At 33.1% G+C, this 15676-nt stretch overlaps 1 protein-coding gene across 1 annotated transcript in view; it reads left to right on the top strand.

Annotated features, from left to right (window-relative positions):
* Positions 1–15676, top strand: part of LOC145304042 (uncharacterized) — an 88823-nt gene that overhangs the window by 16378 nt on the left and 56769 nt on the right. Inside the window, exons 9-11 of the mRNA XM_080145802.1 lie at positions 6260–6382; positions 8234–8278; positions 9119–9238. Coding sequence (XP_080001928.1) covers positions 6260–6382; positions 8234–8278; positions 9119–9238 — 288 coding nt within the window. The remainder of the gene's footprint in view (positions 1–6259; positions 6383–8233; positions 8279–9118; positions 9239–15676) is intronic.

Below are 15676 nucleotides of genomic sequence, written 5' to 3'. Positions count from 1 at the left end.
ATTATAACTTACAAAAGGGATAATTTTATGTTTAATCAGTGAGGATTTACATCAACTTATCGGCAATTGTCTTATTCTTTAGATCCCTGTTAATAGTAAACGATTTAACCACCAATTATAACTTACAGAAGGGATAATTTTATGTTTAATCATTGAGGATTTACATCAACTTATCGGCAATTGTCATATCCCTTTAGATCCCTGTTAATAGTATATTTGGGGAATGAATAATAGAACATATGGGATAATGAGGGGATGAGTGATGACCAACATCAGAGCTAAAGAATTGTTGATTTTCGGATATTTTTATAATTATAAATATATGTTCAAAAGATATAAAGGATTATGAATTTTCTTAATATTCATATTACTTAATACCAAAAAATAAAATATTTCTTAATGTCAAAACTTTTTGTATTTAGATTTTAGTATTGGTCTTTAAAAGCAACAAATTGGGTCGAGTTGGGTCAATATTTAAAAGGAAAAGTTGTCGCCAAATTAAGTTGCTAACCTGTTTATTGGTCAGTTTATTCACCATAAAGAAGGAAAAGAGATAGGGTAAAGGGGAGAGGGGATAGATAATGTTTTAACCATCTACAACAATGATATTTTAAGAGGATACAAAATTATGGTTCAACTTCCAATTAATTCTATATTTATTCACGTGGATATTATCACAGGAGAAAATTTTTAGTTAGTTTAGGTTGCAATTTCCCTTCGATTTTATTTGGTGTACCATTTTTCCATTAGGATGGGAGGGAATAGGGTAAAGAATTGGGTGGGGAAGATCATTATTTTAGCCCGCAAGAGAGTTCACTCTATTATAGAACATGAAATGTTTCGTGTAAGATCTAAGTAATAATAAATCCATTGTGGTGAATTCAAAATTAAAAAAAAAATTGAAAATTGACCCACTCTAATTGCCCTTGAATTGATTTCATAATTATCAGCTGTTTTAGTTTACCGACGAAAAGAATAAGTTGCCAACTTTCTATAGAGTTTGTACCACATAAATAGGAATGTGAAGAAAAAAAACATTACATTGGTTGAGACTAGCAGCTACGCCACTAGAGGCTTCTATGGACACTTTGGGTAATTAATCAAATAAAAATGTCTGACTCTAAGCCTGGGATTTTATTTTTGAAAAGGAAAAGATTTTTTTCTGATGGTTAGGGGGGAAATTTTTTTCTTTAGGCAATTTTTCTTGGGAGCTCAGACAAACATCCTGTTACTTTTATAAAAGGATTGCTAATCACATATAGTTATTGAAGAAAATTATCAGTAAAATATACAAAATATTTTAATTTGTTTTGAAATTATTACTATTTTGGTCTTGGTCTAATATTTTATGTGTTGGCTAGAGAAAGATTGTAAAGACTACTTGTCTTTTTCTGTTATCCTGTTATTATTAGGTTTATTTCTCTGCAAAATTATGTTAATATTATTAATAATTTTATGAATAAAAACATAAACACTAAATGTCAAAAGATACAACCAAAAAAAATACTGAATTTTCTATTATTTCTTAAGATAATTTCATACTTCTGACTGGGGTTCCTATTAAAATGTACTTTATGAATTTCCACCTCTAAAGTACAAACAAACATTTCAGGTCAAAAGATACAACTCAAACTTATCCTACACATGTTGTTCTGATATCCCAATAAACATAAGGAAATATATGTGAGAAAAACCAAGATTTTGAGAGAATAAGGAAGGGGAAAAGGCAGAATTTATATATTCTCTATACCTCTATTTCAGTTATGATATCCCAATATAAATTAGGAAAATTATCTGAGAAAAAGGAAGAATTAGGGGAATTAAGGAAGAACTTCTTAGAAAAAGCTAGGTTATCTGAAAATAAGAGAGAATTAGTAAGGAAAAGGAAGAAGTTCTTAGAATAAGCTAGATTTTCTTAGAATAAGGAAGAATGTCTTAGAATAAGGTAGATTTTCTTAGAATAAGGAAGAATGTCTTATAATAAGGTAGATTTTCATAGAATTAGGAAGTATTTCTTAGAATAAGGTAGATCTTATTAGAATAAGAAAGAATTTCTTAGAATAAGAAAGAATGTCTTAGAATAAGGTAGAATTTCTTAGAATAAGGAAGAATGTCTTAGAATAAGGTAGATTTTCTTAGAATAAGGAAGAATGTCTTAGAATAAAGTAGATTTTCATAGAATTAGGAAGTATTTCTTAGAATAAGGTAGATCTTATTAGAATAAGGAAGAATTTCTTAGAATAAAGTAGATTTTCATAGAATTAGGAAGTATTTCTTAGAATAAGGTAGATCTTATTAGAATAAGGAAGAATTTCTTAGAATAAGGAAGAATGTCTTAGAATAAGGTAGATTTTCTTAGAATAAGGAAGAATGTCTTAGAATAAGGTAGATTCTCATAGAATTAGGAAGTATTTCTTAGAATAAGGAAGAATTTGAAGGAATAAGGTAGACTTTCTTAGAATAAGGAAGAATTTCCTAGAATAAGGTAGGTCTTCTTAGAATAAGGGAGAATTTGTTAGAATAAGGTAGATTATCATAGAATTAGGAAGTATTTCTTAGAATAAGGTAGATCTTATTAGAATAAGGAAGATTTTCTTAGAATAAGGAAGAATGTCTTAGAATAAGGTAGATTTTCATAGAATTAGGAAGTATTTCTTAGAATAAGGAAGAATTTGAGGGAATAAGGTAGATTTTCTTAGAATAAGGAAGAATTTCATTGAATAAGGTAGGTCTTCTTAGAATAAGGGAGAATTTGTCTAATTAAGGTAGAATTTCTGAGAATAAGTAAGAATTTGGGTAAATAAGGTAGATTTATTAAGCATAGTTGTAATAGTGAGGAAAAGGAAGAATTTCTAAGAATTAGGAAGAATTTGTAAGATGGTGGACAGAGGTCACCTTCCTTTAGTGAGAATTTGTAAGATAGTGGACAGAAATCACCTTCCTTACAGAGAATTTGTAAGAAAAAGGAAAGTAAATAGCCTTCCTATACCCAAGGAAGGGAATTTCTGTCCTTTTTAGGAATGACTTCATTTTCTTCATATGATCCAATTTTTCTACCCATAATTTTAATCTACGTGAGAAGTAATATTGTATATCATAATTGTGGGGTAATTTATTTTACCGTCCATTATCCCATCTTTTTATCAAATTAGTTGGCTAAGGGTTACGATGTTGCATTTTAGTTCAAATGCATTTCGTGAAACTACCCCTTTGAATTTCTGGACCTAAAAAACCTATAATTTTATGTATGACAACTAGAAACGCACTTAACCCCTGAGGGCCACGCACCTAGCCTGCTGGGGTCTTAAACCTTAAATAATGTTCTAATAAATAGACACAGTTTATTCCAGAAAAAAAACCATAAAAAAACAAGTAAGGTTCTAGGTTAGGTTAGGTAAAATGCACTTAAGACTTGCAGGCAACCCACCTAGCCCGCTGGGGCTAGCTTCAGATTAGTCTGATGCTTTTATTAGCTGTAAATTTGTGTTTCTTGACCTTAAAAACCTATAGTTGGATGTATGACAACACACACAAAAAAATGCATTTAACCCCTGAGGGACACCCACCTAGCCCGCTGGGGTCGGTCTTCGACTTGCTGGATCATCTGAAATAAGGTCCTCATGAATGGACAAATTATTTGAAAAAAAACCTAAAAAAAAAATATCAAATGTAAGTTTCTAGGTTAGGTTAGGTAAAATGCACTTAAGCCCTGTGGGCTACCTATCTAGCCCGCTGGGGTTAGCTTCAGTTTAGTCTAATGCTTATTTCAGCTCTGAATTTACGCTCTTTGACCTAAAAAACATATAATTGGATTTATCACAACATATATATTGGGGAAAATGCACTTAACCCCTGCAGGCCACCCACCTAGCCCGCTGGGGTCGGTCTTCGACTTGCTGGATCATCTGAAATAAGGTCCTCATAAATGGACAGTTTATTTGAAAAAAACCTAAAAAAAAATATTAAATGTAAGTTTCTAGGTTAGGTTAGGTAAAATGCACTTAAGCCCTGTGGGCTACCTATCTAGCCCGCTGGGGTTAGCTTCAGATTAGTCTAATGCTTATTTCAGCTCTGAATTTGAGCTCTTTGACCTAAAAAACATATAATTGGATTTATCACAACATATATATTGGGGAAAATGCACTTAACCCCTGCATGCAGGCCACCCACCTAGCCCGCTGGGGTCGGTCTTCGACTTGCTGAATCATCTGAAATAAGGTCCTCATGAATGGACAGTTTATTCTAGAAAAAAAAACCTAAAAAAAATAATAAATGTTAGATTCTAGGTTAGGTTAGGTAAAATGCACTTAAGCCCTGTGGGCAACCCAGCTAGCCCGCTGGGGCTAGCTTCAGATTAGTCTTATGCTAATTCTAGCTCTGAATTTGGGTTAACTGACCTAAAAAACTTATAATTTGATTTATCGCAACATATATATTGGGAAAAATGCACTTAACCCCTGCGGGCCACCCACCTAGCCCGCTGGGGTCGGTCCCCGACTTGCTGGATCATCATAAATAAAGTCTTCATTAATAGACACAGTTTATTCAAGAAAAAAACCTGTGAAAATATAAGTAAGTTTCTAGGTTAGGTTAGGTAAATGCTCTTAAGCCCTGCAGAAAACCAACCTAGCCCTGGGGGTTAGCTTCAGGTTAGTCTAATGCTAATTTTCGCTCAGAATTTGAGTTTCTTGACCTAAAAAACCTATAGTTTGATATATAACAAGATATATATTAGAAAAAATGCACTTAACCCCTGCGGGCCACCAACCTAGCCCGCTGGGGCTAGCTTCAGATTAGTCTAATGCTTATTTTAGCTCTGAATTTGAGTTCCTTGACCTAAAAAACCTATAATTTGATGTATCACAACAAATATATTGGGAAAAATGAACTTAACCCCTGCGGGCCACCCACCTAGCCCCCTGGGGTCGGTCCCCGACTTGCTGAATCATTTTAAATAATGTCCATATGAATAGATACAGTGTATTTAAGTTAAAACCCTAAGAAAAAACAATTTAAGGCAAGTTTCCACACCAAAATAGACCAAAAAAAGCCTAAAAACCCCATTTCCGCAGGGTTTTTCTTACCTAACCTAACCTAAAAATAAAAATTTTTGGATTTTTTTGCCATTTAGATGTAATACCTATAGGACTAAGCTTATGTACCAAGTTTGAAGGGTCTAGCTCAATATTTAGACCATTTTGCTCACGGTTTAAGAGCTTATGTCATTACGCCTTCCCCCCCCCCCTTTTTCGTTCATTGTCTTATCCTTTAAGATCCCTGTATAAACTTGTATACAAAATACCTTGTATCTTAGTATTGATTAAATTCTATTGTATTCTGTTTATTGGAACAAATAGTTTTTTTCAGTTTTTTTTATACGAAGTTAATCTCCCCTCCCCCCCCCTCCCCTACTTTTATTAAAAGAAGGGGTATACCTTAAAAAATTAAATGAGTGTTTTTTTCTTTATTTAAATTTTAAGTCTATTAGTATGGTTGTTCTAAAGTTTGAATAGATAGATAAATGCTAAGATAGAGTCATACATTCTGAAGATGGAGGGGGGGATCAACTATCCACCTATAAATTAGGGGGCATTACCAAGCAACAACTTGCAAAATAATTCTTACTTTTATTTTTATCTGAAGTTTTTTTTTAAGGGTAAACTAATAATTTTTGTGAAACTTAATTTTCTATTTTTTTAAATTTTTTAATGGGTAAGACAATAGATAATGAGACATCATCAATGATGATAAGTAGAATAAAAAATTTGATACCTCTAGTTTAAACCAACCAATCAATATTTGATACCAACGAGAGAAAAAACGTATTTGGGAATTAAGCCAACGAAAGCGAGAACGTTATTGGTTCAATGCCAGTAAAATTTGCAGCTCAAATTACCCTTTTTGCCTGGATAAATAGTAAAGTCACCACGAAAATTACTGTCCCATTTTTGTTGGACAATAGGGTTCACAGTTTGATTAAAACGCAGAAGGGAAGGGGATATAGGGCTGTTTATTACACAAGTCCCCAAAGTTTTATAATAACGTTTTCTGATTCGTTGGCCTAACAACTTTGAGCACTTTAACTAAATTTTGATTGGTTGGTTCATTAAGTTGAGTGTCCAAACGTTTCAACCACTAATCGTCATCTAGAGAAGGATTAATTTTGTGTATCATCATATCATCATTGGGGATGTACATCAATTTATCTGTCATTGTCTTATCCCTTTAGATACTCTCATGATCATCATTTTTAATACAGGTTTGGAAGTGCGGACGGTTCAGGTCCTAATGGGGGCGACCAGTCCACCCCTGGAGGGGGTAGAGGTGGCCAGGGGGGCGTCGATGATCCTGATACACCCCCCACTGACCCCAGAGAAGAAAGGTGGGTATTGATATGGGGTGGAGGTACATTCTAACCCATAAACTTTTGGGTGAAAATGTATCCCCATCATATATATTTTTTTTTAAAAACAAAAGACAGTAAAGTATAATACACTGCTTGATATTTCCTGAAAAGAAGTAAAAGCTTCAAGCTTAGTTTCTTAGCTTATCACATTATATTTTTTATTAGTTACAACAGCTTAACATGATTTTTAATTGCAAAACTACTCTATAATTTTATTTGTCTGTCTAGCAACGTGTCCGTTACACTATGTGGGGGGGGGGGGAATGGGATTTACACAGCTGCTATTAAAGATAGACAGCTGAATTTTCAGTCAAGATTCCTTTAACATTTGCGGTCTAACGGTCATGCTTCTAAAGACATAAACCTTATTTTTGAAAGGTTTCGTGATTTTCTTAGCGATTTTGTATATTTTCGCTCTCTCTCTCTCTCTCTTTTCTGCTTTGCTACTTATGAATGTTGTCATACTTGTTTGTTATATACCTGTATTTATTTATTGTACTTAGGATGTTTTATGGCACGTTGAAAGGGATTTTTAAATGGGCAAAATGAAATAAAAATTCTTTTTTCAGAGAAAGATATTATTGCTAGATTTTAAAGACTTTTAACTTACAATACTTTATTAAAAAGATAAAATAATCGTCCACTTTCCTATCCCTATATTATGGATTTCAGTAAAAGTTCCTACAAGATAGCCCATTTATAAATCCCTTTATCCCTGAAAATTATATTAAATGCAACTTTGAATGTCTTCTGGATATAATTTGATTGGTTCGCCATTACCTCCGCTAAAACTCAGTATCACAGCAAATTCTCAAAAAAAAATATTTTGGGTCCTACGACAAACGCAGGAGTCCCAAATGTCGGAGTGGACAAAAGCAGGAGTGGATACTTAACCTAACCTAACCTATTTTAATCTATTTTTTAGATTTTTTAAATGCCTAGCCCCTGCGGGGAGCTTATTTGTATATTCATATCTTAACCTAACCTAACCTGTATAGAAATATCTAATTATATTAATATTTCATCACTCCTGCGTTTGTCCACTCCGACGTTTGGAACTCCTGCGTTTGTCCTGGAACCCAAAATATTACTACTTATTAAAATGTCTCTTTCGGTTTGCTTTTTAATTGGATGTAAAATACGTGGATATTGCGCCATGGGAATTTCTGTCCTAAATTAAGGTTGCTAATATAGTTCTCAGATGATGGTCAATACATTCCTCCATGGTCAAGGAGGAGAATTTCCTAAAGACATAAGTGAGAGGGGGGGGGGGGGGTTAACTTTTTATTATCCAGCTTGGGGACATATTTTATTAGGGTACGCAAGAACATCTCACAATATCCACGTATTCTATATTCATTGTTTTTTTTACATTTTCTTGACCATTAAATTTTTTATTGACACTGGAGTGGAAGTGGTGGTTAATCTTCATCTTTGATTAAGACAGTTGTGTATTGTAAGGGGTGCAATGGCGTCCCCAAAAATCAGGGAGGAAAATGACATTGGACTGAAAATTACGTTGGCTTTAAACCTTTCAGGAAAAAAATTTAATCTATATAAGGGGTAATTTTGATTATCACCATTGGGTATGTATATCATTTAAACGTCCATTATCTAATCCCTTTATGTCTCTGTAAAAAATTGGATTAAGTCATAAATACAAACCAAAACTGCTAATCGTGTAGCCTACAAAATAGAATAGTCTTTATTTGATCATTTAAATCCAAGATCTTTTGTGGATGCGATTGCACACCTATGTTTTAAATGGCAAGTCCTTTAGTCCTATGATTATTTTGTGAGAGCAGGACTTTAATATATTGTATGTAGGATGGCCAGATATGAACGCCTAATGGACAGGTTCTTCTTTGCCAGGTATAATCAATAAACCCGTAAATATGCCTGCCAATCTACCATCCTCGCATATGGAACTTTTTTTTCAAAACGTTTCATAGGTTTCTGGAATGAAGGCTGGAAGAATTTAGTAGAAGCTTCACATGCTGGATTACGTTTAACCTTTGCTTCTGATCTGATTACCATTTTGCCTAACTCAAAATATTTCTTTTGTATTGAGTTGTTACCTAACACTATTGTAAATTGATTGATTTTAAATCTGATTGCCTTGATTTAATGTGTAATGCATTGACTCCTTAATTGCACTGTTATCTAATTTAACGATTGATTGATTTAATTTTCATTGATGAAGGGAATCGAAGCTTTCGTAAAACTCCGTTAAGTTGAGAGTAAGATTCCAGTCAAATGAGCTTATTAGGTTTTTAATATGCGTTAAATTATACTATGCATTTGGTCAACATTAAGAACAGTTAGACTTAATAAGCGCATTTGACTGGAAGCTTGCTCACAATTTTACGGAATATTGCGAAAGCTACTATTCCCTTTATCAATTTAATCATTGTTTGATTTGTTGATGGATATATTGATTAGTTCATTGACTGATTGATTGATTATTTTATTGATTGATTGATTTACTGATCTATAAATTGATAAATTTAATTACGTAGTTCTTTAATCAATTGATTGATTGAATTATTGATTGGATCATTGATTGATTTGTTCTTTAATTGGTTGATTTAATGATTTATCCATAGATTGATATTTTCTTACTTCTAGTGATAATATATCAATGTAACCCTAGACTTACTGAGTGAACTTAAATTTTTTGATAATTGATTGATTGATTGATTGATTATTCAGACGTCGCGGAGTTTTTGGTTCTTGGGATGATTACCGAGACCGAGACAACCCTGAGCTGAATACTGGCGGAGAAACTTTGGAGTCTCCGGAACTTCAAGATAATACTTCTCCTGTTAGAAGGTATGATATAATAACTATCTTCAGTGTGGCTTCGAAATCGATTAATATTCACTGGATTAGAACCGGTTCTCAGCCGTATTGAAACATTATTTATAGCATTTTATTTTATCCAGTTTTCTACGAATATTAAAATGTACAATCATAATATTAGGACAAGTTTTGTTAAAACAAAAGAATATGGAAAATACCTTTATTCCTAATTTTTCTATATAAATGATAGGTATAAAAGATACAAAAAAAAAATATTTTCCATGTAGGTAATAAACGTAAATATTAAGTTCCTTCAAATTTCTGTATGTGAAACTCCTCTTTAGTCAAAACTAGTTAGGTAGAGAAACGAGATTTCCAAACTATTGTCCAAACTTCATAAGGAGTAATTTTGTTTATCATTATTGGGTTTGTATAATTTTATCTTATCCCTGAAGATCCCTGAGATTAAGGGCTATTGTCACTTTTTTTTTTTCTAGTATAAACCAGTATCAGCAAGTTTTATTTTACAACTTTTGCAATATTTTCTACTAGCGGCTGTGCCTATAGCATTTATAGGCTCTGTAATCAACAGGGACTGAAAAATAGTTAAAAACCATCCCAAGGTTTAAATCTAACAAGTTATAGAGTAGTTGTGCAATTAATAATTAAATTTATGACATTTGCAATAGTGGAAGTACTTTTGCAAACAATCATACACACACACACACACACACACACACACACACACACACACACACATACACATACACGTACATGCACTATTAATTTAATGCAACTCTATACCTACAAATACATGTAGGTGTTCTATAATGTCCGCTAACAAAACATGATAGAAATCGATTAAAATATATATTAAAAGCAGATAAAATGAAGTATTTTCGAAACTATCAGAACTGAAAATATTTTACTACATTAAATTCGCAGCAGGTAATCATTATACACCTTCATAATCTTATATGCCATTTATCTGGATTCTGAAATGACATTTGCAAAATATTTGGGTAGTTAGAAAATTTGCGGTTTTAAAAAACACCTTTTTTGTACTATGAAGTTTTGATATATTCATGAATTAGATAGAAAATAATATTTAATTTTCAAAACTAAAGAATGATTTATAGCTTGATAGGTTTTAGAAGGATTGTCCGTCCAAAGTTGAAGGCTATTTTTGTCCACTAACTGGTCTAAAAAAAATTGGATAATTGCCGTGCAGAGCCCTTGCAGGGGCTAGAAAAGCTACTGTGAAAATACTACGAAACCCACTACTTCGTTTTCTTTCCATGGTCCTTATATTCTACTAGTTGCTTCGCCCTTAGCTTCTAGGGAAGAGCGTGGGAGGTCAGGATAAACCTTATATAGCGTCCGTGAAAAGTACAGACAATTCATGTCAATATTAAAAGATCTATATCTTCAGACAAAAAATACCTTGCTACTTTTTATTATGGTCTAGCAGCTACACCACTGGAGGCACTTCAGGGGGGGGAAGTCAACCATCCCCCATTTTAAATTTTAGAAATAAGGGCTTTAAATATTATTTTTTTGGAGGGGGAGGATAATTTTTTCTTTGTCCGATTAATCTTGGGAGGGTCGTGGTACCCTCCCCAAAATTAGTTAAAAACCTTCCACGGACTTATAAGAAGCAATATTGAAAAGGAGGACCATATTAGTTAAGTGGTTAGCAAGATCCTTCACTACAGACAAAAAAAGCTTGCTACTTTATATTATGGATTTTTAATGGTTTTCTCATAATGAATTATTGTTCCATCAACTTTTCTGCAATTTTTAATTCTTTTATTTTAAAAATAGGACAATTTATTTGATCAACCTGTATGAGGTATATTGATAATTGATAGAATTGAGACATTTTATAGAAACTCAAGGTCGCAAGTTATATTATGCCCCATTGAAAGTATACAAAGTACGTGTCATACCAATACATTACACTTGTTTTGACAGAAGTGGGAATGTCCTGATTGGCACAAATTATCCTATATTTTAGTAAAAGATAGGTTCAATGATTATTATCAAAAATACAAAAGATACAGAATATATTTAAATTATAGGAGGGGGTAGTTTATCGTGTTTATAAACTGGGTAAATGGTAGCCCTGGAGGGGTTAGGGATTAAGAAACAAACCCACCCCATTCCTTGTCTTATTTTCAATTTAAGTATAAAATAAAGTGGTTTGTGGGGATCACTAGACACATTGCGGGAAAGCACCCATTGTACGTTTGTATCCTCTGCAACAGTTCAGAGAGTACAGATTTAAGTTTGATAAGAAGATTGGAAATCCTCTGATGGGAAAGACAAGAGGTTTTGGGGGAGGGAGGGTGGTTAGAGACCATAAATTTGAGAGGTATAGAGTAACATCCAGTATTCATACAAAAAAGTTAAAAGTTATGATTTAATTATAGTTTGTCATATTTTTTTTCATAGTGAAGCTCTCTATAATGTTTAGCGGATTCGCCCCTATAGGTCTCTAGTGCTCAAATGTTAATAAGAAGAAAAATATATGAGAGAAATTCTGATATTTTTATATTAGGATATTGTCTTATATTAGATTTATCCTCATCTGGAAGTACTAACTATGTATGCATAGAAATAACAATAAGTTACCCTGTTCTTGGGCAAAGATATTCTTTATGTAGCAGCAGCAGAAACTACTGTTATGTAAATCTTAATTGACAAAAAAATATACCTATAGACATTATAAATATAATACAAAAAAATGGGAATAAGGGGGGGGGAAGTTTGTACACTTATAGGAAATAAAAATTCAGTACCAAAGTTTGGGAGGGTCGTATGGGCTTGTTTTTAAAGTTATCAACCTAATTCTTTTTGTAGGCTCTCTTATATGACTTGATATACACGGAAAACTTTGAAAATTGAATTTTGGGACTTTCCCTCTAGGGGCTAGTGGGGCAAAAGACCCCCCAAAACACTAAAATTTTAAGTTATGAGCTTATTTTCAAAGATATCGAGCTGATTTTTTAAATGGAAGCTTTTATTGCATAAATGAGTTGATTAGCCATCCCATATTTTATTTTTGCACCTTACCTCTAGGGGCATGTAAGCTCAAAACTTATAAATTTTGTATTTGGGGGGGTTGTTTTACTCCAAAAGCCCCTAGAAGTAAAGTGCAAAAATGAAATATGGGGTGGCTAATCAACTCATCTATGTAATAAAAGGTTCCATTTAAAAAATTAGCTCGATATCTTTAAAAATAAGCTCATAACTTAAAATTTTAGTGTTTCGGGGGGTCTTTTGCCCCACTAGCCCCTAGAGGGAAAGTCCCAAAATTCAATTTTCAAAGTTTTCCGTGTATATCAAGTCATATAAGAGAGCCTACAAAAAGAATTAGGTTGATAACTTTAAAAACAAGCCCATACGACCCTCCCAAACTTTGGTACTGAATTTTTATTTCCTATAAGTGTACAAACTTCCCCCCCCCTTGTTGAATTGTTTAAACTCTGCTAGAGGATTTATTCCTACTCAACTTACTTTCATTTCCCCTACACTGTTGTGTTTATATATTAGGGTGTCCCCATATTAACATTTTTTTGCGTATTTTTCGTTGGGGAGGGGGGGGGGGGGGGGCGGTGAGATATTCAAATGCTCTTATTGAGTCAAGCTGTTCATATAACTATTTCATTTATATGCATTGGTCATTGTTAGGAACAGTTTGACTTAATAAGTGTATTTGACTAAACACCCAACTTTACGAAAAATACGCGATAAAAATACCCTTTTTTGAATATTGGTATATTTTCTCTTTTAACCCATTAGTGCCGAGCGCCACTTTTATGGGCCGATCGAGCTGTAAGTTTCAGGGAAGCTTTATAATGGTCAAAACGGAATTCGTATTTTTTTGTTTTGCTCTAGTGGCGTGCACAGGAAAGTTGCAAAAAAACCCGGTTCGGCTTGGCCATAAATACCAACCAGGCATTAACACCCGTTTTTGGTGCTTTCCCCCAGTTTTAAAACCCGGTTGACCTGTATAAACCCGGTTATTTTGACCAAAAATCGAAAAATGTAATTTTTGAACGCCAAAAGTGAGATGAACACTTTTTAGAACTTTGATACGATCCGTAATTGAAAACTACACAACCTCATGTAATCTAAAGAGCTACAAGTATAATACGAAGCGATTTATTTCAAATTTAGTGTTTCGGCTATAGGTGCCGCCGTTTTCGGGTAAAAAAACCCGTTGCTCGAAGTTTTAAAAGACACACACTACAAAAAAAGAACATATAAAATTTGGGTGTTACATATCAGAAAACGAGCATAAAACTATTGGGTGACACCTATAGAGATTACTAGGGTTATTAGGGTGGCTCAAACCCTTACTAATGACGTAAACTGTTATTTTTATTGGTTGAAAAGTTAAAACCGGGTAATAAAAACCGAAACCGAGCCGGGTTTTAAAATTTTCGGGTATTTATGGCCAAGCCGAACCGGGTCATAATAGGGCGTAAAAAAACGATAAAAAAATCATATAAAAAATTATAATTTGAATAAAACGAATTCACAAATAGATGTACTTGTCAATAAACATTAGATTTCACAAAAAAAATCAGCAACTTTACTATAAAAACAAAAAAGTTAGAAGGGGTATTTTGAATTTTCTGATTTTCAAATTTTGTTGAGCTATACCAGCAAACGGACGTAAGCTAAACTGCCTGCTCCAGGGGCAAATGAAAGTCAGGGTAGTAGAGGGGGGATTCATTCTGAGAATGATGCAATTATGAAGCCGGAAACCGGTTTTTTTTCCATTTTTCGGAACCGGGTTTTGATGCCCGGTTCGGCACTAATGGGTTAACAAGTAAACCATACAGATAAGTGTTTTCCCTCAAAGTGCCTATCGAACACTGAAACACTCCGTTTTAGATTCTTATCATATGCCAAAAATACTCCTTCTGTAGATTGCTAGTACTAGTTAAAACGTTTGGACACTAAACTCAATGAACCAACCTATCAGGATTTGACAATAGTCCCTTAAGATGTTAAGCCAAAGAATAAAAAAACGCTATTATAAAATGTTGAGGACTAGTGTAATAAACAGCCCAATGTCCCCTCCCTCCCTGGTTTTTTTTAGCCCTATAATATGTATTTACTACAAAGAAAGTTGTTTTAAAATCTACAAATTGTTCGAAAATTGAGACACCCTAATCACAAGAGCGTAGTGTAGACTATGTAATATAATATGTATATTTTTATTCCAGTTTTCCTTATTCGAGAAGTTTCAATTCCGACAACTTTTCCTTATTCGCAGGGATATTAAGGGATAAGACAATGAAGGGTAAGTTTATATACATCCCTAATTATGATAAACAAAGCTAACCCTTTTAGTAATTAAAATGAATGGTTGACAAGTTTAGACACCAATTGTTTTGAACCAACCAATCAAAGGTTAACGCAAGTTTTGAACAAACTAATAAGAAAACTTGGTTATACAACTTTAAGTACCAGTGTAATTTACAGTCCAATGTTTCCTCCCTCCCTGCTTATTCGTAGCAAAGATTACACTTACAGAAAAGATGATTAATCACTCGACTCAAAAATTCTATTTCTTCTATTGTACTACTTTATTATACTTTACACTGGTACCAAAAGTTTTATAACCATTCTACTTTATTAGTTGGCTCAAAAACATTTTAAATTCAATTTTGATTGTTTGAATTTAAGTAGAAGTGTCCAAACTTTTCAACCAATAAGTTGAATCTACTGAAGGGATAAATTTGTTAGTTATCATTGGGGATGTATGGTAAATCAATTTATACCCCATTGTCTCGTCTAAAATCATAATTAAAATTAAAATTGTGATAACCAACTGTAAAATCAAATGGTTTATGTGGGTACTAGCGGCTACGCCCATAGGATCTAGGGGCATTGTATTCGAAGGGGCAGAGATGGGCAAGAAAAACTATCCCATTACATAAATCTGCAAATAAAATAACCTAAAACCATCACAGGTCCGATTTGATGCTTACCTTAAATAGTTAAACCAATCGATGCAGTAGTTATTAAGATCTTAAGCTTCAGAAATAAAACCTTACTACTTTAATATAATACTAGTTGCTTCGACCCTAGCCTCTAGGGGATAATGGAAGAGGCTTGGAAAATAGCCTAAAACCATCCCAAGATATTAATAAAGCTTCTCTGAAAGCTACAAGCCATTTGGAGCAGCAATTTCCAAAATCTTTAGCTTCAGACAAAAAAAACCTTACTTCTTTATATAATAGGATAGAGTGATCAACACAGTTTAATTAAACATGTTATTTTCATTTGATAAGTCCAATACACAGTGTTTCATTTTAAAAACAATCTTCAGTTGGTTATAAATAAAAAGACATGATGCTTTAATGAGCATAAATTTAAACTAAAAAAGATATCCTTTTTATTCTATGATATAAAATAGTAAGGTTCTTTGTCTTAAGGTAAATATCTTTG

The sequence above is a fragment of the Acartia tonsa genome, chromosome 13, assembly GCF_053477335.1.
Source record: "Acartia tonsa isolate MP-2025a chromosome 13, ASM5347733v1, whole genome shotgun sequence".
Classification (NCBI taxonomy): domain Eukaryota; kingdom Metazoa; phylum Arthropoda; class Copepoda; order Calanoida; family Acartiidae; genus Acartia; species Acartia tonsa.
The sequence above is the reverse complement of the archived record's forward strand: the minus strand, read 5'-3'. Positions and strand labels throughout refer to the sequence as shown.